At 39.3% G+C, this 25815-nt stretch overlaps 1 protein-coding gene and 1 long non-coding RNA gene across 4 annotated transcripts in view; one reads left to right on the top strand and one right to left on the bottom strand.

Moving 5' to 3' along the window:
- LOC122322090 (fibulin-1) overlaps positions 1–25815 on the top strand; it is a 608226-nt gene that overhangs the window by 231075 nt on the left and 351336 nt on the right. For all 3 annotated transcript variants that reach the window (XM_070282405.1, XM_043213493.2, XM_070282404.1), the window contains exon 6: positions 7326–7383. In XM_070282405.1, coding sequence (XP_070138506.1) covers positions 7326–7383 — 58 coding nt within the window. The remainder of the gene's footprint in view (positions 1–7325; positions 7384–25815) is intronic.
- Positions 7561–9653, bottom strand: LOC138926805 (uncharacterized). The gene is made up of 3 exons (XR_011443474.1): positions 9509–9653; positions 7761–8009; positions 7561–7705 (listed from the first exon to the last, which is right to left on the bottom strand). It is a non-coding gene; the product is annotated as an uncharacterized lncRNA (long non-coding RNA).

The raw sequence follows: 25815 nt of genomic DNA, 5'->3' as shown, positions 1-25815 counted from the left end.
AGCAACTCATTTTGCATCCTTTTTACTGCATCCTGCAGCATGCTTTCGCGACCACTAGTGTGACCTCGATTCTCCATGTCAGCGACTCTTTGTTCAACACTTTCTACCTGTGAACTTGCGACCCTTTGTTTCTGCCTTGTATGCTGTGCAACACTATCTGGTCTTCCCACAGATTCCCCTTGGCAGGATGCCTTGCAGACAGGACAATTTATATCCTTTGCGAAATGCGTTTTTATACAGATTTTATGAAAACTGTGCTCACATTTGGTTTTAAACAATTCCGTAGATGGAGTTCGAGTTCTGCACAACGTACAGAGCTCTGTTGAACCACTTGCCTCTTCGGTATCCGAATGATCAAGACCCATTTCACTAAACTAAATCTTGACTGCTTGGGATTGAACAGTTAAATTTATTGTATTATTCTGCCTCTCATAAATTAAAACTAAATAAAATCTCTGATATATATTACCTCTCGGACTTTTCTAACAACAAAAAGAACTTAAAAAAAATAGAACTAACTCTTCTTTTCAATCCTCCAACCTTTATAGTAGTGGGAAGATTTGTAATAGTTATTTGTAAAATATACGAAAAGATATGTATGATATATGTAAGATATGTAGATGGGTGCGAAAAGATGATTTATAAAAATATAAAAATATATAAAAATTAAATTATCCCATGCTTAACCAACAGCTCATTGTCGAAGCTCTTATGTATGTTTATGTGAGACGTTCTGAGAAAGAAGGAAAAATAAAGGTGATTTGCTCACTTGACCTGGTTCGATTATTTAAAGCGTGGCCAACCTCAACTACTAATAGTTTTTTTGAGGATTGTAGTTCCAAGCACTTTCCAATCTGTCAGACTCAAAAAAAAATAAAAACAAATCATATTAGTCCTAAATCCTAAATTGGTCGCGGGCATTAGCTCTGTTTTCCTGCAGTGATGACTTGTTGGATCTAATTTAAATTAGATGTCGCTACGCCAAGCGCGGTTAGCATGTACAGTAAAGCCCCACACGTTGGGCGCCATAATTATTTTAGATATTATTCCTGTGACGAACAACGTTGAGCTGGTGGTCACGCAAACTGTTTTTCCCGCACGCGTTGAATTCCGGCTATATCTTGTCGGCAAATGTCGTGGTGCTCTTTAGAGGACACAGATTACGGGTGCTCACTTGTATCTTTAATAATTAAAATTTGTCGCGTGCGAACAAGTAACGATTCAAAATCGGCCGGAAAAGAGATAACATGAAAATCGGACAGAAGGATGAGAAAAAGGAAATAGAACTTCTCGCTAGACATACCGCGCCCCTAGATGTGAACGGGGATGTTATTAGCCCTCCCTACCATGGCCAATGGTCTTCCGATAAAACAAAGCATTAGGCCCCTTTTAATATTTTGAACCTACGACGGCTTTTGGGTCAGCATGGAGTTAAACAGAGTTATTTACTCAAACATTATAATATGGGGTTATTTATATAATAAAAGTAAAGATAGAATATACATTTGAACGGCTTATAAAATATTCTAAAATAAAAGTGTATCTTAATAAAACTTGGGAGAAAGGTTATACAAAAAAAATTAGATACAAGTGTTTAATAAGTAATTTTGTTATTCTTTTCATTTTTAATTTACTTCAATTCAATATTTAACTTTGTTATTGTTTTTATTTCAATTTAATTCAATATATATTTTTTTGTTTAATAATTCTAAATTTTTTTTTTTTTTGTGGGAGGCTGATTGTTTTCAATTATTCATGTGATCGTGTAGCATAAATTTCGGTAGCAAAAATAATAATATTTGGAAAATGCCGAAAATTAAATTAAATGGTTGAACATGGCTCACCCTAATTAGTCCAATGATGAAAGCGCTTCCATTCGTTGGTGATGCTGTAAATTCTGGTAATCAAATGTAAAAAGAATTGACACAAAAGAAAAATCTCGGCAAACACACAAGCAACCAAAATTTTGCGCACACAAAAACTTTAACTTTTTTTTTTAATCCTCCTTTACCTGATTTCTTAGATCTTCCTACTGATAAATTATTTTACAATTTCTTACGCAAGTTAAAACTTAAAGCTTAAAAAAACTGGGACTTAAAACCCTTTAGATTTCCATGTGGTTTTGGGGGGAGTTTTCCCCCCTTCCCCGCACCGGGACTTATATACCCGACGAACCGTACGGAGACCGCGCCGAAGATAAACTGAGCTTGGAGCGGGGATCAATTTTGCTCTGCTCGCTTTTGTCTCCACGGCAGAGGTAAACGGAGATTATTTGAAGGCGCCGTTCCCTACCTGAGATAAGAATAAAAAAATGTCAGGTCAGGTCAAAGTACGGTCTCGAAAAGAAAGCATGGAGCGTCTAGCAATGGCCTCCTGCCGGGGCTAGAGCTGGGATTCGTGGAAGACTCAACGTTAACGCAAATGCAGTCTTGCAGATTCCCGGTAAATTAGGGTAAATGTTGCCACTTGCAGCAGCTACCTCCCGCTAGGTGGCGCTAGTACCCCATGAACCTGTAGTTTTTGGCTCCCTTACAGAACATGGAAAACTTAGAGCCCTCTCCGACATATATAAAATTGCATTTTCCTTATGTACCTAATGTATGGAACCGATATTTGTAAACCAAAATAGGATTTTTAAAGATCTCGAATAAAGGCGAAAACATTGTCAATGTTAACCCTATAATTCCCTCAATTCCAATTTAACACGACTTTAACATCGATGTATAAAAAAAAATCTATGTTTCTGCACCTCTATTGTCGTACTCTTTAAAAGGTTATGCTCTAGAACATTTTTGGCCAAATCTGTCCGTTTGTCCGTGTGTCTGTCGGTTTCTACGCGAACTAGTCTCTCAGTTTTAAAGCTATCGACATGAAACTTTGCACACATCCTTCTTTCCTTTGCACGCAGTAGTAAAATATATGTCGGAACGACTGGAAATTTTACATGAGAGCTATTTTTGGCAAAATACTACATGCTGAATTTCGTAAGGATCGGCCGACTATATCCTATAGCTGCCATATACAGGGTGACAATAAATAACCCTGTATTTGTATTTGAGAACTGAACTGTATTTGAGAAAAAATGCAGATACACAACTATTAAATAAGTATTGTGTTTACATATATTCAGCCGGATTCAAAGTGGCTTCCTTGGGCTGCGATGCAGAGCCTTAAACGTTTCTGGAAATTTAGCGTAATGGGCCGCAGGTCTTCTTCCGATAATCGATCCCATTCTCGGAGCAATGATTGCTTCAGCGCCTCCAAACTTATGTGGCGTTTAGCACATGCCCTGGACTCCAAAACAGACGACACACTGTAGTGCATCGGATTAAGATCTGGCGAGTAAGGTGGCCATTCACTGGATGTGATAAAGTGTGGAAAATTGGCTTTGCACCAGGCCTAAGTCAATTTGGCTCTATGGGCTGGCGCTGAATCCTGTTGAAACGTCCACTCCGCATCACCGAAGTGCTGCTGGACCCAAGGAAGCACAACAGTTTCCAAAATGTCCCGGCGGTACACTTCCTGATTGATTTTGACCGATGAAAGCGATGAAATGATCGATGAAAACAAGGGGTGTTTTACCGGTGGCGCATAGTCCTCCCCAAACCATTAAAGACTGCTCACATTGACGGCGCTCGATTATTGCAGAGGTACCTGTAGCTTCAATCGACCAGCTTCTGTCATTTGGGTGATTGTGCGCCTGTTGGATGGTGAAAATCTTCTCGTCCGTGAAGAAAATACGCTCCCATTTTTGACCTGCGGCCCGACGCTTTAGCTGACTGCATCTTTGGAGTCTCACGCGCTTATTGTCATCCGTAAGAAGATGCACTTTTTGTAGCTTGTAGTGCTTGAGATTAAGTTCATTTTTTGCAATCAACCAAACACTTTCTCGATTCACTGCAATTTCACGGGCTATTTTTCTGACGAGACTCTGCAATTCCGAGTGATCCGCTTTTTCACGATCTGGCGAACTCTAAAAGTGTTAGCGGTGCATGGTCTGCCTCGTCTGGGACGGTCGACTTCATGGCCAAGCGCATTAAATCCCCGGATAGCGTCAGAGACCGTTTGTTTTGGTATGCCAAGCAAACGAACAATGTCGCATTGGCGATTTCCTTGTTGAAACAGTTTTAAAATTGCACAACGATTGTTAGACATCCCGAAACAAATATAAAATTGATGGGAATCACAAAAATGTAAATATACATTTTTCAGAAAAGTACAAGCTATTGATAAATGCATTTATTTAAGGGCTGCATCATAACACATTTATAATAGATTGCTTCAAAGTTTGTCCGGGTTATTTATTGTCACCCTGTAACTGAACGATCGGAAATGACCCAACTTTCGTGATTTGAAGAGAGAATGCTGAAACTTACTACAGATTAAATTTTTGGTCAGTTAAGGGGGGACATCTGAGTAACAGGCCAAAAAAAAGCGTAACTGTGAACCTTGTGTAACTGTGAACCATGTAGAAACGTCAGTTACTGCAAAATAAAACTTATTTAAAAATAACTAAAAAATCAAGGCCACACTTTATCCAAATCAACTTTATCAATGGGCATCAAGTATCCCTATCTTAATCTGAATCTCTCTTAAAATTTTTATTATTCTCTATCTTTCTCTTGTTTTTTTTGTGCGCACTGCGTTTATGATAAATATTAGTAAACCGGTGCTTACATACTTGTGAATCGAATCTATTGAGACTCTTAAGTTTTAACCTAAGCCGTATCGGTTCGCGAGTGCTGTGGTACATTTGAAAGCGAATTTATAATTTGTCTAAATTCAATTCCAAGCATAGCTCTGAATTTTTCCTTTACACTCTCCAAAGATCCCGCTTTGGCTTCCTATTTAGCACAGTTGTTCAAGGTATAGTGTTTTTTAACTTTTTATTTTGTTTTATTTATTAAAAATATAGAATAAAAACTAGTCTGTTCTATGAAGTCTTGTAACAAAACCATTTCCTCATCCCAGCCTACCATCCATTGCTGGCTATGTGAAAACGTCGTACACGCCATGTGTGCCGGGTTCACTGCCTCAGTTTCGGATCCCGTAGGTCTGGTATACATTATTGTTGTGAAATTGTCGTTCTGTTCAAGGCGAAATGAGGTCGTTCATGAGACAGACCAAGAATGGATTTAAAGAGCTGATCACTGGTTTTCGTAAAATTAATGACCAGCTCTGTGCGCTTGACACTCAGTTTAGTGGCCTTCAGCTGCTAAATGAGTCCCCTAAGCGTAAGAAATCCGCTGTTTCTGATCCGTCTCAGCCTGCTCAGCCAAATTTCTCAGGGAAAATGAGCAATTGTCCGATATGTCTGCCATGGCATCGCTTCAAGTGATGCCTAAGGTCCTAGTGAACGAAACCCCCGAGTCACCCAGGGTATTCCACAGTCCGAACCACCGGTACCGACTGATGCTGCAGTTCTCGTACCTGCGACACCAAAACCCTTACAGGTGATTCCTACATCAAAACATATATTTGTTTCTCGGCTTGCCCCTGATACTTCAGAGATTGATATCTCGGCTTATATCAAAGCCAAAACAAAAGCCGAAATAAAGGCTGAATGTATAATTATACACGGCGCACGTCTTCTTTCAAGATTCGTGTGCCCGCGCTGATGTTAAAGACGATTTCTTCACCCAGTTTTTGGCCAGAGAATATTTTCGTCCAAGAACATCAGCCTAGTTTTGTGAAGAAAAAAGTGTTAAAACCAGCGGGAGTAAAACTACCCGATATCAGAACCATGGACCAACCTTCCACCTTTTCTTCGTCCTCTAACCCAAAAAACAAGTATCGTCACTAACACTTACCTATCAGAATACCAGGGGGCTACGTAGCAAACTCCGCAAACTTTATTCTGATAGTTTTTTTTTGCATCCCATATTATAGCCTTTACAGAAACTGGGTTAAAGCCGAAGATCTATGGCTCTGAAGTTTTTCCAAGTAAGTACACCACTTTTAGACGGGATCGACCTCAGCAAAGGGGGGTGGAGTCCTCATTTCGTAGACTCCACTTTTGCTTCTGAAGAGGTGAAATCTCAAAAGCTTGGTGACATAGAATTTATTTTCATTAAAATCATTTTGTCCTCGAAATCTCTATACATTACATGCCGCCTTCGTCCGAACCGCTCACATATTGGCAGCATTTGTCCGCTATTCAATCCGTTTTTAATCTTATGACTGATCGTGACCAGCTCGTAGCTGTGGGTGACTTTAATATCCCAGAATTAAAGTAGTCCAACGTCGATAACTCACCATCTTTGTCACTTATTACGAACCATGATTTCACCGCGGGCATGTTTGACATGTCCCTAGGTCAGATTAACCATGTAAGAAATTCGTTAGGTCGGCTTTTAGACTTATGTTTTGTATCTGATCCTGATGGTACCGCTCTCTCCAGAGCTTTTCCCCTTTCAACCCCAGAGGATCCGTATCACCCCACGCTGGAGGTCTTATTGGAAACCGTTCCTGGTATCGATCCGATGTCTTCATGCGTGGTAAATAAGATTCGCTGTTTCCGTTTAGCTGACTTTCACAAACTTAATAGCCTTATCGATACTTATGATTTTTTTCCCGGTCTTTTAGAATTTGGAAATGGTTTGTGCATCAATAAGAGCATCAGCTAGCAATCCTGTATTCATCATAAAGCTTAGAGGCCCAGACAATGCTCGGTGTAGTCTTTCTGCATAACCTTATTAACGGGGGTGTAGATAGCCAGCATTTACTAACACGCTTAAAATTTAAAATTCCTAATAGAAGGACTCAAAACTTTAGTCCTCTATTCCTTAGCCATTGTAGTTCGATATATGCACTGCATGACCGTTTTAGGGTATTATGTTCGAACTACAATGGTCTCTACTCTATAACATCTCTTTCCTGTCCCTCAAATTTAAAATATAGAATTTTAAATTTTCTTACTTACTCCTCCTAGCTTAATAAATTACAAATAGCTTAATATATACTAACAAATCGTTTCTCGAGCACCCCTCGGTCGTCTGGGCCTCTAAGCTTTATGATGAATACAGGAATGATAGCTGATGCTCTTATTGATGCACAAACCTTTTTTAAATTCTGAAATACAGCGAAAAAAAAAAAAACAAAAAAATAGAACTCTTTAGCCTTGACAGGCTTCATATATCTTTTTTTATAATTATTGCGTAAATGTTATATTTTAATCTGTCACCTTAGTAAATGCAAATATTTTATCTTTGAGTGCCTTAAAAAAAATTTGTATCTTTAAAGATTTTCAGAAACATGCAAGCTTCGGATTCTTCCGATCGTAGTCATAATAATGTTTTAAAATTTATCTTACGTATCATTAACAGCGTCTTCAAAGTTGCGGAACTGGATATACACTCAATGCGGAAACAATGAATTGTGATGGTAAGAAAATTCCATTTATTTTTATTAATTAGGAAGTATAAAAATGTATTTCCACAAAATCCATAACTCCATCTAATTAAGTTTTTTAAAATGGTTAGATTTCCCATATTCACTTTTTCATCCATATTGAGTCGTCCAAAAATAGTTTACTTGCCTGGAGCTTGATACTTTCTGCTTAAACTAGGTTTCAGTTGTGAACCTTTCATTTTTTTATAATGTGGGATGCAAAGAAAAATAGCAGAAGTTTGCAAAGTAACCGCTAGTTTTCAAATTAAATTTTTTGCAAGTCAGTGCACTTGATTCTCTGTTTGATTTTAAAAAACTAAGAAATTAAACATTTTGAAACCATTAAAATATACATTTTATTCTAAGCTTACCACTGTTATTCTGGAGACTGACACATATTCCAGATTATATCAAAGTCAGATTAAATAACGATAAAAAGGTGGTGGATATTAAAATTTTGTTATCAAAATACTAGCCGTTTACGAAGAAATTTCAATTGTGCATCTGGTTAATTCACATCTTTTAGACGTGATCCATTTCAAAGAAGAATACGAGAAGTTCAAGCTCTTCGTCAACTCCAATTTCGCTTCAAAAGAGGTAAAAGCCGCGGGCTAGGTGACCTAGAATTTTTCATTAATTTTATCTTAATTTTTTAAATATATATCAAATTTAAAAATGTTATTAGTGTTTTGGGAAATTTGGGAAAAGCATTCCACGCATTCCGAGGGCAACTGTCTGCGGATGAGCCCGAGCACTAGTGCAACAAGTATTCCTTGCAGGCCGGATGCGGACTTCTGACACAGCAACTGGGCGACTGCGCTGCAGTCCAACGAAGGTCTCGAAGTACAGCTGGGGTAGTATTTTAATTCAGTCTCAAGCTGAATTCCGCAGCCTTAGGTCGCGTTAATATTTTATATTATTAATATATCAATATTAGTTACCCTAACGCTAACGGACTTGGGCGAAATAACTGTTTAATAAAGATTTATATTCAACCTTGAAACAAGACACAATTATTGGATAACTATCGCCCAACAAGTTAAAAGAATACACCCGAGTTAAGTTCATAAAAAAAGAAGATGAAAAAAACTTCGAAATAAAAGTCCAAAAAAAGTTTAATTGGTTTAAAAGTTTTATTCGGCTATAACTCTAACTTAAAGAAAATAGCAGAAAATAAAAATAAAAGTGAAAAAATATCCAATATATAATATATCCAGTGTGAGAATATCTGTCTTTAAAGCAGTAGGGCGCAAACTCTCATTTTCCATAGCATTTGTGCGCTGCCGGGACACTGACAGTGTGAGCACTTTCAAATTTTTTAGAAGCCCTCTCATTTGCTCTCATTTTGACACATTTGACAGCCCAAACTTAAAAATCAAAATGTTTCCACTGAGAAAAATCTTTTCAGAAATTTGGTTGCAAAAAGTTTTCTTTATGGAGAACATACATAGGTAGCAAAGCTTTCTTTAAAATAAAATAAACTATTTTAGTGCCCATTTAGTGCCAACTTTTTAATTAAAGAAAAATGAAAAAAAAAATACGTTTTTTTCGCTGCTTCTCTGCTTTATTGTTTTTCTGTGTTACGCATACACTCAAATTTTAAAAATGTGTTCGTTTTGCCCCCCACTGATATACATACATACATATAAATAAGGCTGCAATACTTTGTTATTATGCCAACAGAAATCATACATAACCAGCGACTTTGTCGCAGCGCTAAGTGCCCTCTGCACATGCTGAAGAGCAGACGAAATACGATTCGCACTTGAATAACAGCGACCGCCCAATAGCTAAGTCAGCGTTCCCACGCTTGTCCGGCGCTGTGTATACATATGTATGTGCGCGCATAACTTTCTCAGCTAGTCAGCAACGTTCCTGTTGCTGTACATAATGAGCTAAAACAAAATAATGTAAGCGCTGCTTACTAATCAGTGAACAGCGCAAAAGCTAAGAATTCATTCAATAAAGATTGATCGGAGCAGGCTGACGTCTGCTCCTTAATAAAAACAACCGGACTACGTATTATAATTGCCTGATATAAATTACTACATGGCGATCCTGCCAGGAGTATCAGGATAAACCCTACACTTTGTACCACTTGTAAACATTTTTTTCTTACTCAGAAAAGTTTCACCGTATGCCACTGCCCACATGTCAAGTGTTTCGGAGCACTTAATTTTATTTTTTAAACAAAATTTGATGAAAATCCCTTGATCCATATTTTTTGATAGAAAAAAATCGCCGAGCACGCAAAACAACTTGTAACCTTTATGCCTCTCACAACCAAACAAAAAAGGAGATTCAATTAAAACTTGTTGCCGATGTTAGGGAAGAGTGTACCAACATAACAAAACAAAAAAATCGATAATCGAAAATGTGTTGCCCATAAAATTTTAAAAGTCACCTTACTTTTTGAACACACCTCGCATATATACTTTATATCAGTGGACCACTGCTACATATGGTCGGAGATGCCTCCTTTGTACACTTCGGAGTTGCACACTTTTGACCAAAATTTTAATACCCTCTGCAAGGGTATAAGAGTATTCATGAAATATGCAAAAATAAAATACAATTTAGAAATAAAATATATCAATAGAAAAAAATAATAAAACTTTATTGTTAAAATTATAAAACTTTCTAATAAAATAGAAAAACAAAGTGCCTATGCCATTTTTGTTGCTTAGCTCGGCAACGGAGGCAACGAACTAAGAGATTGTCGTGGTAGACGTGCTGGCCGTGCCCCAAAGTTGGGTCCCGTATGTCCAAATTGGTCGAAAAATCGTCTTGCAGATTAGTACGCGTTTAATCTTACTTCACACTGCTTTCGTTTTTTGACTAGGTGAGGCTTCCTTCTTGGGTTTTCTGGGATGGGGGAGCTGTTGAGTTGGACCCGTGGGCAATTTCCTGGACGGAGAGAAAACCGACCCGGTCGAAGGCTTGTTTGATGCCAGCATTACAGCCAGGCACTACTTTTTGGTTTTGAAGGCGTGCAGGATATACTGCACCACTCTGTGGCATTGTTCCAGAGTTCCGTGGGACCACTTGAAGTTAAACTGGTGATTGGTGATCAATGCTCTACTCAAAAACACTCTTTCGAGTACCCAATCTCTAAGCATCTATTGTAAATTTTCGTCAGTATCTTGATGTTTGGAGATGGCAGCAGTTTTAATGTGGTTGCATTGATGCCATCATCGCCCAGGGCCTTGTTGTTGCTCAACACTGAAATCTGGACGGCTGCCTTCCTCTTTCGTCACAGGTAGTATTCTGTCGTCGCCTTGTGCGCGCTCCGCCAAGAGTCGTTCATTTTCTGCTGCCTCTTCTGGCGAGCAGCGGTAGAAAGAGTTGAATACGCTTTGCAGGTGTTCGGCGAACGCGTTGGCTCGGTCCGTCTCTGACCTGCACCAACTGCCGTCGGCTCGCTGAATAGATGGGATCCTCTTAAGAGGACGTCGTGTGCTTTTTGTGACGCGCCACAAATTGTATTTGTGGGTCATCCGGTTCCAACTATTTAACGAACCCGTCGAATGCTTCCTTTCTAAAGTCCGCCAAGAGTTCAAAGGGCCACTTGGAGACGGCCTGAGTCGCCGCTTTTCCAGCTTGAGAGCCGTGACGTCTGGATTCCAAAAAAAAAAATCCTCGGAGCTGCCTTGGCTGCCGCAGCTTGGATTTGTGGGGTCAGTTCCTCGACGGCCGCCTCAATCTGGTCGGGGGATTTCAGAGTTGTGTTAAGATTCGTGGCAGAGCACATCTAGGACTGGAATTTTTCGATGTCCGTCGTCTTATAAATAAGCTTCTTTCGGCCCGATCTTAGGATAGCTGGCGTGTACAGGGAGACGGCAAGAGGGCTGTGGTCAGAAATAAGGTCGGCGACTTCTCGTACCTGGATTCCGGCCGAGTCCAGTCATCTTATGATGGCGAAGTCCAGGACATCTGGGATCTTCGATGGATCGGTTGGCCAGTAGGTCGGAGCGCCTGTAGCATGGGTGGGTGACAGCAATAATGTCGTATCCTCTGAGGGTTAGATAGGATCTGTTTGTAAAATGGGTTTCCGATATGAGGAGAATATCGGCTTTTTCAGCTTTGCAGTAGAGCTCCCCTGCTGGCCTGCTTTTCACCAGACCGTTGACGTTCCAAATTGTGACGTCTAGTCCCGTTTGCATAAGGAGTTGCAGACAGTGGCGATCATTTGGGTCATTTGACCCATAACTTCTTCTCTCGAACATGGCCTCCATTCTGGCGTTAGAGTTGGTCTCCGGTTGTGACCAGCATTCGTAGAACAAATCACGTGCGAATAAGGGTAATTTAAAATAATATATTCAAATGTTTATGATTTTTGTGATTTTTGTGTGTTGGTGGATCCATGAATGGGAGACCGTGTTCATTAAGTCGATAATTTCCGATAGACGTCCCGCCCTCAAACCTAAGCAGTAAAAAAGCTTAATTTTTGGAAGTAAGAGGCAGTATTTTTCCTTCTTATTTTGTCCAAACGGCTTGTTTCGCGCGACACAGCGAAAAAAGGTGAATAAGCAAAACAACCAGCGGCAGGCAGGTTGGAAGAATTGGAAGACCCCATACTTTGGCATAGCCAAAAGGAAAGCAATTATCAGCACGGTTTTTTTTTTAACAAAGACCATATAGTTATACGGGAAACACGCAGAGCTAACCAAAGGCGGAGCGAATGAAGGTCGACACCTCATCCCGTTTTAGACAGCCCACAGTTTGGAAAACAGGGTAGTCAGCACGAACCCAACAGAAAATTAACTTTATGCCCGCGGAAAACCATGATGAAGGAAAATCCGATTCTTTTACGCAAGCATGCGCCACGGAAGTAGAGAATGACATGGGCGCAGAAGACTCTATTAAGACTACCATTTTTCATTCTTAGTGTTCTTAAGGATTTTGACAGTATTATTGTTCTCGACTTGCTTAAACAAGTGAATGCAAAACTTGATTTTCCGGGAAATATTTTCCACTCTAATAATGGGTCTGAAAAGATCCAGTTTGCCAAGGCAGAGAATGTCAACTTTATAAAAAAAGACAACGAGAATATTCCTCCTGCAGTGAAAACTGCCTTCAACACAATGATAGTGAAAAATTGTTAAGCTTTCGCTGATCCAGACGAGGAACTCCCTTTTAATATAGACAATATTGTTTCAATAAAAACAGATGGGGAGACGGGGTTAAAAAGAAGGGAATTTTTATTGACTGCAGGAAACTGAAAAAACAGTAAACTGAAAAAAAAATACGAGTTCTGTAGATTTCCTTTTGGACAAAAAAATGCTCCAAGCATTTTCCAAAGAGCTATAAATGATGTCCTACGAGAAAGAATTTCAAGGTAATGCTAAGTTTATTTTCAGGGAAACTTTCTTAAGCAGGCATGAGAGTATCTCAAGAAAAATCGTTGAATAGCGTTAAATACTTGGGGTTCATAGTGATACAGGTTCATAGTGAAATGGTCAAAGCCATTGCCAAAATACCTTTGGCAAAAAACTCTTTTCGAGCTAAGATCCTTCAAAGGGTTAGCAAGCTACTATTGATGCTTTATTAAGAACTCTGCTGCAATTGCAAGACCTCTTAAAAGCATTATTATGGGCGGAAACGGAAAGATAAGCAAATACCAATCGTGAAAAATTAACATTGAAATGAACAAAGAACAGAAAATGAACCTTTTGACGCTAAGAGAAATCTTTGCATCAAAGACTTTAACTATCTTACCCTTATTATAAAAAACCCTTCAATCTAAAAACAGATGCGTCAGGTTTTGGTTTAGGGGCGGTGCTATCTTAGTATGGTCGCCCAATCACAATGATATCACGCACTCTGCGCGACAACGAAACAAATTTTGCAACCAACGAGCGAGAGATCCTTGTCATAGCTTGGGCACTAAAAAGCCTTCGCCATTACTAGCCTTCACTCACCTAAGTCGTCGCGGCTAAAAATCATAGGTAGGTTAGGTTGAGGTGGCGATGCTGGTGCCAGTCTCTAACGTCCGATGCCAGTCTCTGACCTTCCAAATTCACTTGAGCCGCTGGGGCTCCTTGTAATATTTAGCAGACAAAAGGTTCTGCAAGGAAAACCTACCTCTTCCTATCTACTAAAGTGCTTAAACAAGTCTACCCTTCTTGAGGCGGCTCGCGGTCCCATCCAGCTTTCCGGATGAAGAAAACGAGTCTAAGTGGAGCAATCTTGGTGAGGTCTTTTAACTCCGTGAGTGGTGCTGCACCAGGGACTTTGAGTCGATTGCGACCAAACGCAGGGCAGACCGCTAGACTGCAATCCTGCCTATTGAAGGTGATGAACATCATTGATCTTTTCCTAAAGCGGATGGGCCATATCATGCGTGAGCTCCTGCAGTTCTGGAGACTCCTCCATTTCCTTGAATCCTTGAATTTCAGGATACACATCGCTAAGGGAATGCTTACCATTTCTTTCTCCGGGAGGAGAGGGTTGGTAGTACCTGCCTTTACTAGTTCATCAGCGGCGCAATTTCCCTCGTAGGCCCTATGTCCAGGCACCCATATGTCTCCATATGAAAGATGTCTCGATCTGCAGGGATTACAAATTCTATTTGTGCTACTAACTACCACATCGGCGCATTGAAAACAGAAAAGAGACATTGAAATTAAAAATTTGGAAGCCAAAACATTTTTACGCCGTCGTGCGAGCAGTCACACATACATACATACAAAGGCTCACATTTTTGTTGACGGATACATGTAAATATACATGACGCAAGATTATGTAAATAGGAGTGGTTTTATATTTGTTTGGTTTGGAAAAAATGTTTAATTTGTTTTTTTTTTTTTCTGGGATACTAAAAAGGCTTTGAACCTAAAGCATCGTTTTATTGTTTGTTAAAAAAAAAAAATAAAAAGAAAAATTTAAAATTTTTCCCAAACACCAAACAAATATAAAACCACTCCTATTTACATAATCATAATCTTACATAATCTTACAGCGGCCAATCTCGGCAAAACCAACACAATGGGCTGTCAAGACCCCCACCAGTTCCATCAAATTCAAGCCGCCTTCGAAAAAGAAGGCCTATTCAAATTTTCAAGATGACGATTCCAGCGACTCGGAGCATGACGACTCCGAGCACGAACAGGAATTCGGCTTGCTACTGGATTGCCTCGGCCCCAAGTTCATAATCGGAGGGGACTTTAATGCTAAACACCCCTGGTAGGGCTCCAAGATTAGGAGCCCAAAGGGCTCGGTCCTATACAGGCAAATTCAGTCCCGAAACTTGAGCTCTCACGCGACCGGTGCACCCACATACTGGCCTATGGATCCTCACAAAATCTCAGATGTCCTAGACTTCGCCATCTCTGCAGGACTGAATTCTGCCGGAATTCAGGCGGGAAAGTAGACGACCTCTTCTCGGACCACAGCGCCTTCGCCGTTTCACTTTTCAACCCAGCCTTGCTCAGGTCAGTCCGCAAAAAGCTGATCTACAAGACAACAGACGTTGACAAGTACCAATCATACCTGAACAACGTTACCGACCCCAGCCCGACACTTGACTCCCCGTTTGATATCGACACCGCTGTAAAAGAGTTAACCGCCCATATCCAGGCGGCAGCTTCTGAAACAGCACCAAGGCGCTCCAACCGTCCAAGAGCCACTGACAGGGACATCCGCTTTTGGAGCCCAGAAGTCGAAGAACTCAAACTTGAAAAGCGAAGACTCCGAAGAGTGTGGATGCTCTCGAGGAATCCATTGAACAAAACCGTCTTCAATAGAGCGACCAAATGTCTGACAGAAACGCTGGCAAGACAAAGAAAGCAGGCCTTTGACGGGTTCGTTGAACAACTTGAGTCAATCGACCCTCAACATAACTTATGGCGAGTCACCAAATCTATCAGACGGCCAGCGAAAAGGATCCCATCTGTACAAAGAACCAACGGCAGCTGCTGCAGATCGGAGATAGACAGGGCCAATGCTTTCGCCGAACACCTCGAAGGTGTCTTTACGCCTTTCGATCGCTGCTCACAGGAGGATGCTGCTGAAACTGCCCAACTGCTAGCCGAGCCTTCCAGGGATGCCGATCCAATACGACCAGTGACTGAGGAGGAAACAGCTGAGCTCATAACCATCATGAACAACAACAAGTCCCCGGGCGATGATGGTATCAAGGCAATTGCATTAATAATGTTACCACCTCCAAGCATTCAGCTAATTATGAGGATCTATAATAGATGCTTGGAGATAGGGTACTTTCCGTCCACATGGAAACGTGCCCAGGTAACTATGATACCTAAGCCCGGGAAACCCGAAGCGAACCGTTCGTCCTACCGACCAATAAGTTTGTTACCAATGCTCTCCAAAATACTGGAACGAGTGTTTTTAAGCAGAGCACTGCCAGTATTTGACGAGGCTGGACTGATCCCTGACCACCAGTTTGGCTTCAGGCGGCGACACGGTACCCTAGAGCAGTGCCATCGGGTGGTGCAGTGCATCCTGGACGCATTTGAAACAAGAAGTACTGTATGGCCATCATGCTGGACGTGAAGCAGGCGAGCGAACCTGGCATCCCGGTCTTCTATATAAATTAAAGACTGGCCTACCCCGACCGTACTTCAAGTTCCTAGTTCCAGTAAATTTGCGGGAAGTTGCGGCGAAGCCATCTCTGGTCTAAAAGAAGCTCACGCTGGTGTACCCCAAGGCAGCGTTTTAGGCCCGTTGGTGTACAAAACTTACACGGCCGACCTACCTGTTCTTCAGAGGCCTGACCTGCTCGCAGCAACCTATGCAGACGACACCGCCTTCCTTACCACCGCCGATAGCGCCTTGGAGGCAGCCGAAACGATGCAATTGCAGCTTGACTTGCTCAGCGACTGGCAAAAGCGTTGGAACATTGCCGTCAGTAATGAGAAGTCCACTGCCACCACATTTTCTCTCTGCAAAGGCAACTGCCCTCCAGTTAACCTTAACGGCTACCCAATCCCACAGGAAGACAATCCCAAGTACCTTGGATTCACCCTATACAGGGTGAAGCCCCCCACCTGGAAGCCCCATCTAATTAAGAAGAGGAAACAGGCTGATCAAAGACTTCGATCCTTCTACTGGCTCATGGGTAGGAGATCGAAGCTGAGAACTTCCACAAAACTCCTCATTTACAAGGCCGTAATACGCCCAATCTGGACGTACGGCATACAGCTCTGGGGCACTGCGAGCAAGACGAATGTCCGAACTATACAAGCTTTTGAAAATAGAGCCCTTCGAATCGCCAGTGGGGCCCACGTCTATCATGACAATCGCACCATCCACGAGGTTCTCAATTTCCCTTGGGTCAAGGACGAGATCCAAAGAAGCAGCGCACGTTACATGCATAGGCTTCATAATTACCCGAACCTGTTGGCCAGCTCCCTGCTGGACAACAGCGAGCTGCCCAGAAGACTAAAAAGGGCACACTCGCTGGATCTCCCCTTACTACTCTAATTTATTTCTACCATATTAATATGTAAAATTATCTATAAGCGAAGTTCATGTGATAACATTTAATGGTTGTCCCTAAAGGACAGTTTCAAATAAACGTTATCCTGCTATTACAAAAAAAAAACAGTGCTTGGAACACACCACAGTGATCGGGGAGTCTAAAAGACTCATTTAGACACAGCCGCTCACAGTGAAAATCGCCTCCCTCCTGGCCATTCAACTTTGAACCATCCCAGGATGTGGGGTCCCGAGTCCCGGGACTTACACCACAATATTAACGCCAAAAATATGAAATTCAAAAGAAGTGCTACAATTCAACTTCATCGAAAATTCAAATTGAACTCAAAATAAAAGTACGTGTTAGCTAACAAGCGTTTTAAACCGTCCAAATTTGCTATTAAGCCACAAAATTGAAAACTCCAGATCAATAAACTTTATTTCAGGTATAGTTAGTCTAAGTACAAGGAACGCTAGTAAGATTTCACAGACTAGTTTTGGTAAAAGCGTTATAACTTCAACAATTCTCATAATGAAATTCTATGAAATTCTTATGAAATTGGTCTCGTTTTATTCAGGATTAATGAGACAATATGTGTCAAAAATGATACCATTTCTTGGAAGTTGTACCGAAAAAATTGCGTCAAAGTCGGAAAAACACTACAAAAATTCGAAAATGTCAGTTTCTTGCGTAAAAATTGTATTTTTTTTGTTAAAAAAAATGTAAAATATATTTTTTTTCAAAAGCTACAACATTTAACTATTGAAAAACGATTATAAAATCAGCTTAAAATTACGCGTTGAGTTTTTTTAGGAGCAAAAAAGTCCCGAAAAACCGTTTCTTCTAAATTAATCCAGATTTTGAGGGTGTTAAAAATATTTCAAACACGGTTTTGTACCATATTCCAATTTTTTTTTTTGTCGCACTGTGTTATCTGTTGAAAGTTTTTCAAAGATGTTTTCGCACGGTGCCATTTTCAATTGACGTATATTTAAAATACTGGCTTCTTTATCAAGCCTTGGAAACTGTAGTCCTAAGTCAATAGTTCCATTAGTATATAAATCATCAACATCTCTTCTTCCTATAATTTTCTTAACATTTTTTAAGAAATAGAGGTTATCTTTTTTTTATAGAAAGGCAAGGTTACTACTTTACGGTCTTCGTCATTAGTAATGAGTTTGTATACGCTGAGAAGCTTTTTCTGTACGATTGGTAGTTAACTCTTGTTCCGTTGTACTCCTGTTTCTTTACCCTTTTGTAAGTGCTTTCGATGAATAGGCAACTGGAATATAAATTATATGTGGTCTTGTGTTAGCTCTGCCCCACCAAAATTTCTTACTCGCATCTGTGATTATACCCAATTCTTTTGTTAATCTGGGTACTGGTAACAACTGGTAACAGAGTTGGTTTTACTAGTTGCGATTAGAGACATTCAAATGCATTTTGACATTTATTAGTCCATTCAAATGGAACATTCTTTTTATTTAACCTTTATTAAGAAATGAAAGCTAACTTCGAGCGGAGCCGAAGTTGATATACCCTTGCAGGTAAAACCTGATCGCAAACATCGGATATAGTGGTCCAATCCTTATGAAAATATTATTATATAACCAATAACAATAAAAAATCAAAAAAAGTTCCAAGCTTCTATCTTCAAGATTACCAAAGTTGATATTTTTACCAAATACCATTATCTCCGATCGTTTAGTTATATGGCAGCTATAAGATATAGTCGGTCGTCATGAAATTTGGTAGGTCGGTGCCCAAAAACGGTGGTAGGTGACCAAAAATATTATTATTAATATTATTACATCGTAGACTTAGGCTTACAAAACTTAAATCAACTACAAAAGCCATGGCATCTTCGGCTGTATTGTTTTCAGTTGGCTTTCTCATTGTTTAAATACATAGTATATAATAGTATTGAGCTTAATTAACTTTTTAAAACTAATATTTAGATGTCAAAATATATATTAACATTTTTTATAATTTTTAGAATAGAACTTATTTTTTCAGGTGTTGGGTGAGATATTGCGGAACTTTTTGTGATGTGTCGGCTTCCCCATGCCATACTACAAAAAGTGCTTGTTTACAGGCGGACATGGTTGCTGAAAATATCGCTAAATTTAACTTAAAATAAACGTTTTTTGCGGGCCGAGGCGACCTTCATAAAGTTTTCCTCTACAGAAGTTGAAATTTGTTATAAAAAAGGGTACTACAACCATTGCTGGTTTTAAAAATGTCGTATACTACATACCTTCAACTTTGAGAAAATGCTAAAATTGATTTCAAACAGACAAAATCAAAAAAAATGTGTCGCAAATATAAAAAGACATCGATCAAGCTTTGAGCTTTACGCTTTATGTTAGCTTTGAGAGCTTACAGCTGATCTAGTTGATCAAGTTTATAGGTGTTATATTGTGTGTTTTTTTTACGATACGAGGGTTTCTATACATATGAAAATGAAAATGAGAATTTTTATTATTAAAAATTGTTTTATTGCTTTTGAAAGTATTCTCCAGGAAGACTTATACACTTATGCATGCGCTCAAACCAATTAACTATAGGAAATTTGACATTTTCTGGCCAAAAACCATTTTTAGAAAGTTAAAGGATTTAAATAATTTTAACTGCATATCATTCAAAATAGATACATTTTTAATGTGGCACTGGCACCACTGCGAAGAAATCAGCTGTTAAAAACCGCTGTCGATGTTAACATTTGGTGCGATTTTAAAAACGCGGGTTCTGAAAATTTTATGTACAAAATCAAAAGTTTTGAAATGAATACTTTTCAATGTGGTTTGTATTATGTGTTTGTGTATGTGAAGTGTCCAAAAAACTTGTGTTGTCTTTTTAAACTAAGTCAAACCGAGTCGAACATTGTAATTTAGTCCATGTTGTAGACTGTTTAATTTTCTTCATATGAGTGAAATATGAAAATGCATTTCTATGCGCTTTCGAAGAAATTCATAATTTAAGGAGGCAGCCTCAAAACCTTGAATGTGAATCTGTTAGCTGTAAGACTAGTAGTTTTGAAATGAATACTTTTCAATGTGGTTTTTATTATGTGTTTGTGTATGTGAAGTGTCCAAAAAACTTGTGTTGTCTTTTTAAACTAAGTCAAACCGAGTCGAACATTGTAATTTAGTCCATGTTGTAGACTGTTTAATTGCACTTCTATGCGCTTTCGAAGAAATTCATAATTTAAGGAGGCAACCTCAAAACCTTGAATGTGAATCTGTTAGCTGTAAGACTAGTGCAAAACCGATTAAAATTAAAAAAAAAATAAAAGATTTTAATTAAAAAAAAAAAGCACACCTTATTTTCCAAAAGAAGACTATGGCTTTATAAAACACTTAAAAGAACCAAATTGAAATATCTTGCTTAGTTTTACAGTTAGCATGTTATTTTTAAATAGGGCGCGGTGCCACGCCCACAATTTTTTCAAATCGGAATTCTTTTGACCATATAAACTCAAATCAAAAATTAAAATCTAAATATCTTGCTTAGAGTTAGAATGTGTTTCTTAAAAAGTTGGCGGTGCCACGCCCCATTTTTTTTAAATCTTAAATCTATTGACCATGTGAACTTAAATCAGAAATCAGAACTTAAATATCTTGTTTCGTTCTTGAAATATAATATTTGGCCAGAAAAAGTGGTCATATTTCCTATAGTGCAATTGTCGAAGCACTTTGTCCACTCCGATTGAGACACCTTCAAAACATGGTTTTTGAACGCTTCAACAGCATCTTCTGGCATCGAAGATTGTTAACCACGCATTTTTCTCTTCATGTGCGGGAATAAAAAGAAGTCATTGGGTGCCAAGTCAGGGTTGTATGGCGGATGATCCATCAGTTCGACATTTTGGCCGGTCGAAAAGGCGCTGGTTTGAGCTGATGTGTGAGTGCTCGCATTGTCATGGTGCAGAATGGTCCATCTTGTACGTTTTTCGAATCTCTCCAAAGATTTCAGGCAAACAAATTAAGATGCACTACTCAGAAGTGACTGTCCTACGTTGCTCAAGCGGAATAGTCGCCACATGATCTGTTTTACCGAAGAAACAGGCCACCATTTGCTTCGAAGTGCTTCTTCCACGAACAACTTTCGTTGGATTTGGCTCGTCTTCGAAGACCCACACGGTCGATTGCTGTTTTGTTTCGGACTCATGAGCATAGATCCATGATTCGTCACCTGTGACGATCTTATAAACGTCTTTTGAAACACCGCGATTGTATTTTTTCAAATTTTTTTTTGCACCAATCCACACGAATTTTTTTTGAGCGATTGTCAAATTGTGCGGGATCCAACGAGAAATAATTTTTCTTACAACCAAGTGTTCATGCCATATCGAATGTATGCTGGTGCAAGAAATGGCCAAGGATGCTGTATCTCACGGTATGTCACATGACGATCTTGCATTATCAGTTCATGCACGACGTCAATGTTCTCTGGAACAACGACTGTGTTTGGACGGCCTTCAAGACCTTCGTCTTCGATCGAGCGTCGGCCACGATTGAATTCATTATACCAGTTTTTCTCAGTGCTATAAGATGGTGCTCCATCGCCATACAAAGATTTAAGTTCATCGATGCACTCTTGTCGTGTTAATTCACGTCGAAAGCAGTGAAAAACAAGAAAGCAAAGCTAACTTCGGGCGGATCCGAAGTTGATATACCCTTGCAGCTAAAACCGGATATATATCTCAAACATCGGATATAGTTGGCCGATCCTTATGGGAATATGAATATATAATCCAATTTATTACAATACAAAATCTAAAAAAAGTCTCAAGCTTCTATCTTCAAAAATACCAAAGTTGGTATTTCTACCAAAAACCATTTCCGATCGTACAGTTATATGTCAGCTATAAGATATAGTCAACCGATCCGGGCCGTTCCGACTTATATACTGCGTGCAAAGGAAAGAAGGATGTGTGCAAAGTTTCAAGACGATAGCTTTAAAACTGAGAGACTAGTTTGCGTAGAAACAGACAGACGGACAGACAGACGGACAGACGGACATGCTCATATCAACTCAGGAGGTGATCCTGATCAAGAATATATATACTTTATAGGGTCGGAGATGTCTCCTTCACTGCGTTGCACACTTTTGACCAAAATTATAATACCCTCTGCAAGGGTATAACAAGAAAGTAAAGCTAACTTCGGGCGGAGCCGAAGTTGATATACCCTTGCAGTTCAAACCGGATATCCAACCTACCAAATTGCAAACATCGGATATAGTTGGCCGATCCTTATGAAATTTGGTAGGTTGGATGAACTGAACCAAAAATAGAATCTGTACCAAAATCCAGCTTTCTATCTTCAAAAACACAAAAGTTGGGTCAATTCCGACCTTTCAGTTATATGGCAGCTATAAGATATAGTCGGCCGATCCTTATGAAATTTTGTAGGTTGGATCAACTGACCAAAAATAGAAACTGTATTAAATTCCAGCTTTCTATCTTCAAAAACACGAAAGTTGGGTCATTTCCGATTGTTCAGTTATATGGCAGCTATAGGATATAGTCGGCCGATCCTTATGAAATTTGGTATGTAATGTTTTGCCAAAAATAGCACTCATGTCAAATTTGAACTCTCTAACTCTAAAAACACCAAAGTTATACCATTTCCGATCAATCAGTTATATGGCAGTTATAGGATATAGTCGGCCGATCCCGGTCGTTCCGACTTATATACTGCGTGCAAAGGAAAGAGTATGTGCAAAGTTTCAAGTAGATAGCTTTAAAACTGAGAGACTAGTTCGCGTAGAAACACACAGGCAGACAGACGGACAGACGGACATGCTCATATCAACTCAGGAGGTGATCCTGATCAAGAATATATATACTTCATAGGGTCGGAGATGTCTCCTTCACTGCGTTGCACACTTTTGACCAAAATTATAATACCCTCTGCAAGGGTATAACAAGAAAGTAAAGCTAACTTCGGGCGGAGCCGAAGTTGATATACCCTTGCAGTTCAAACCGGATATCCAACCTACCAAATTGCAAACATCGGATATAGTTGGCCGATCCTTATGAAATTTGGTAGGTTGGATGAACTGAACCAAAAATAGAATCTGTACCAAAATCCAGCTTTCTATCTTCAAAAACACAAAAGTTGGGTCAATTCCGACCTTTCAGTTATATGGCAGCTATAAGATATAGTCGGCCGATCCTTATGAAATTTTGTAGGTTGGATCAACTGACCAAAAATAGAAACTGTATTAAATTCCAGCTTTCTATCTTCAAAAACACGAAAGTTGGGTCATTTCCGATTGTTCAGTTATATGGCAGCTATAGGATATAGTCGGCCGATCCTTATGAAATTTGGTATGTAATGTTTTGCCAAAAATAGCACTCATGTCAAATTTGAACTCTCTAACTCTAAAAACACCAAAGTTATACCATTTCCGATCAATCAGTTATATGGCAGTTATAGGATATAGTCGGCCGATCCCGGTCGTTCCGACTTATATACTGCGTGCAAAGGAAAGAGTATGTGCAAAGTTTCAAGTAGATAGCTTTAAAACTGAGAGACTAGTTCGCGTAGAAACACACAGGCAGACAGACGGACAGACGGACATGCTCATATCAACTCAGGAGGTGATCCTGATCAAGAATATATATACTTCATAGGGTCGGAGATGTCTCCTTCACTGCGTTGCACACTTTTGGACAAAATTATAATACCCTCAGCAAGGGTATAATGATTGCTCGAAAATTTTCTCGAGTTAATTCCATTTTCTGCCAAATTGATTTTTTCAAGTTATTGTAAACAACACAAATTATGGCCGTACATCAAAACGTTCTCAGCACGTTTTTGCTAAAACATGTCAAACTTCCCAATGAAACTTCGTCAGATGGCGCTAGGCAACACTTAGTATGGCCTAGGCCAGAAATATATATAGCAGTATATTTATAGAAGTATATATATAGCTCGTATACATTTATTTGACAATCGGTAGGAAACAAAATTTTAATGAATTTTAAAAGTTGAAAATTTGTTTATTGTGACGCTAGGATAGCCAAATTGGCCACTGTGCGTCGTGAGATTAGAGTCTGTTTGTGTAATTTTGTAAAGATGTTAATGCTTAATTTTTTAGGTTAATATTTTGGTATTATCCTTCTTTCCTTTGCACGCAGTATATAAGTCGGAACGGCCCGGATCGACCGACTATATTCTATACCTGCCATTTTTGGCCAGTTGATCCAACCTACCAAATTTCATTAGGATCGGCCGACTATATCCTATAGCTGCCACATAACTGAACGATCGGAAATGGTATTTGGTAGAAATATCAACTTTAGTATTTTTAAAGATAGAAGCTTGGGACTTTTTTTTAGATTTGTATACCCTTGCAGAGGGTATTATAATTTTGTCCAAAAGTGTGCAACGCAGTGAAGGAGACATCTCCGACCCTATAAAGTATATATATTCTTGATCAGAATCACCTCCTGAGTTGATATGAGCATGTCCGTCTGTCCGTCTGTCTGTCTGTCCGTTTCTACGCGAACTAGTCTCTCAGTTTAAAAGCTATCGTCTTGAAACTTTGCACACATCCTTCTTTCCTTTGCACGCAGTATATAAGTTGGAACGGCCCGGATCGGCTGACTATATCCTATAGCTGCCATATAACTGATTGATCGGAAATGGTATAACTTTGGTGTTTTTAAAGTTGTCAAATTTGACACGAGAGCTATCTTTGGCAAAACATTACGACATGCCAAATTTCATAAGGATCGACCGACTATATCTTATAGCTGCCATATAACTAAATGATCGGAAATGACCCAACTTTCGTGTTTTTGAAGATAGAAAGCTACAACTTAGTACATATTCTACTTTTGGTCAGTAGATCCAACCTACCAAATTTCATTAGGATCGGCCGACTATATCCCATAGCTGCCATATAACTGAACGATCGGAAATGGTATTTGGTAGAAATATCAACTTTCGTATTTTTGAAGATTGAAGTTTGGGACTTTTTTTAGATTTTGTATTGTAATAAATTGGATTATATATTCCTATTCCCATAAGGATCGGCCAACTATATCCGATGTTTGCGATATATATCCGGTTTTAACTGCAAGGGTATATAAACTTCGGCTCCGCCCGAAGTTAGCTTTCCTTTCTTGTTTATTGTAGTTTATTGGTTTTATTATGATTTAATCATATGAATCGGCTTGCAATATATATCCGGTTTTAACTGCAAGGGTATATCAACTTCGGCTCCGCCCGAAGTTAGCTTTCCTTTCTTGTTTTAATATATTTTTTTAATATCACTAGCATTGCGGTTGGTCGTGTAGACAAGGCGATACAGGAATGAGTCTTTGGCAATTTTATCGGCTAGTTATTTTCCTTTTATATTGATATGACTTGGTATTTATATAAGAGAAAATTTTGGAAACAGCCTAATGGAAGGTTTCGGATTTCGCAAGCATACACTCAAAATAAAACTAACCCTAAGATTCAGAAATTAGGCCTTAAGCGTTATATACATTCTGTGTCTTAACTTAATATTTAACCGTTTTCTTATCTTCTTAAATTAGGCAACTAGTCTTATTGAATATTTATATTTAGATTTTGTGGTATAATTGTGTCGTTTTTAGGAAAAGTAGTATTTTTTCAATGTTTTCTGGGGTTAGGACATTGAGGAGATTTAGCGGGTTGCAGTTCTGGAAGATAGTTTGCTTTGTTTGCAAGAGAGGTGGACATGTGTTTAGTATGTGGTGTAAGGAGAGGTTGCCTTGTCAGAAAGGGCAAGGTGGTATTGGAATTTGCTTCAGATAGTGTTGGTGGGTGAGGTTGGTGTGTCCTAGACGTAGTCTAGTAGTTTGGTCAAGTCTATTCCAGTTTTGGTGGGTTTGTCTAAAACGGTCGCTAATATGGTGGCTATCTATGGATTGGTGTTGATGGATTGGTACCTTTGTCTACAGTGTATTAAGCTTTGATTTTGTCTTGCCTTGAGTTCAGAATTGA

This window comes from Drosophila bipectinata, chromosome 4, assembly GCF_030179905.1.
Source record: "Drosophila bipectinata strain 14024-0381.07 chromosome 4, DbipHiC1v2, whole genome shotgun sequence".
Taxonomy (NCBI): domain Eukaryota; kingdom Metazoa; phylum Arthropoda; class Insecta; order Diptera; family Drosophilidae; genus Drosophila; species Drosophila bipectinata.
Note: the sequence above shows the minus strand (reverse complement) of the source record. Positions and strands in the feature narration are given on the sequence as shown.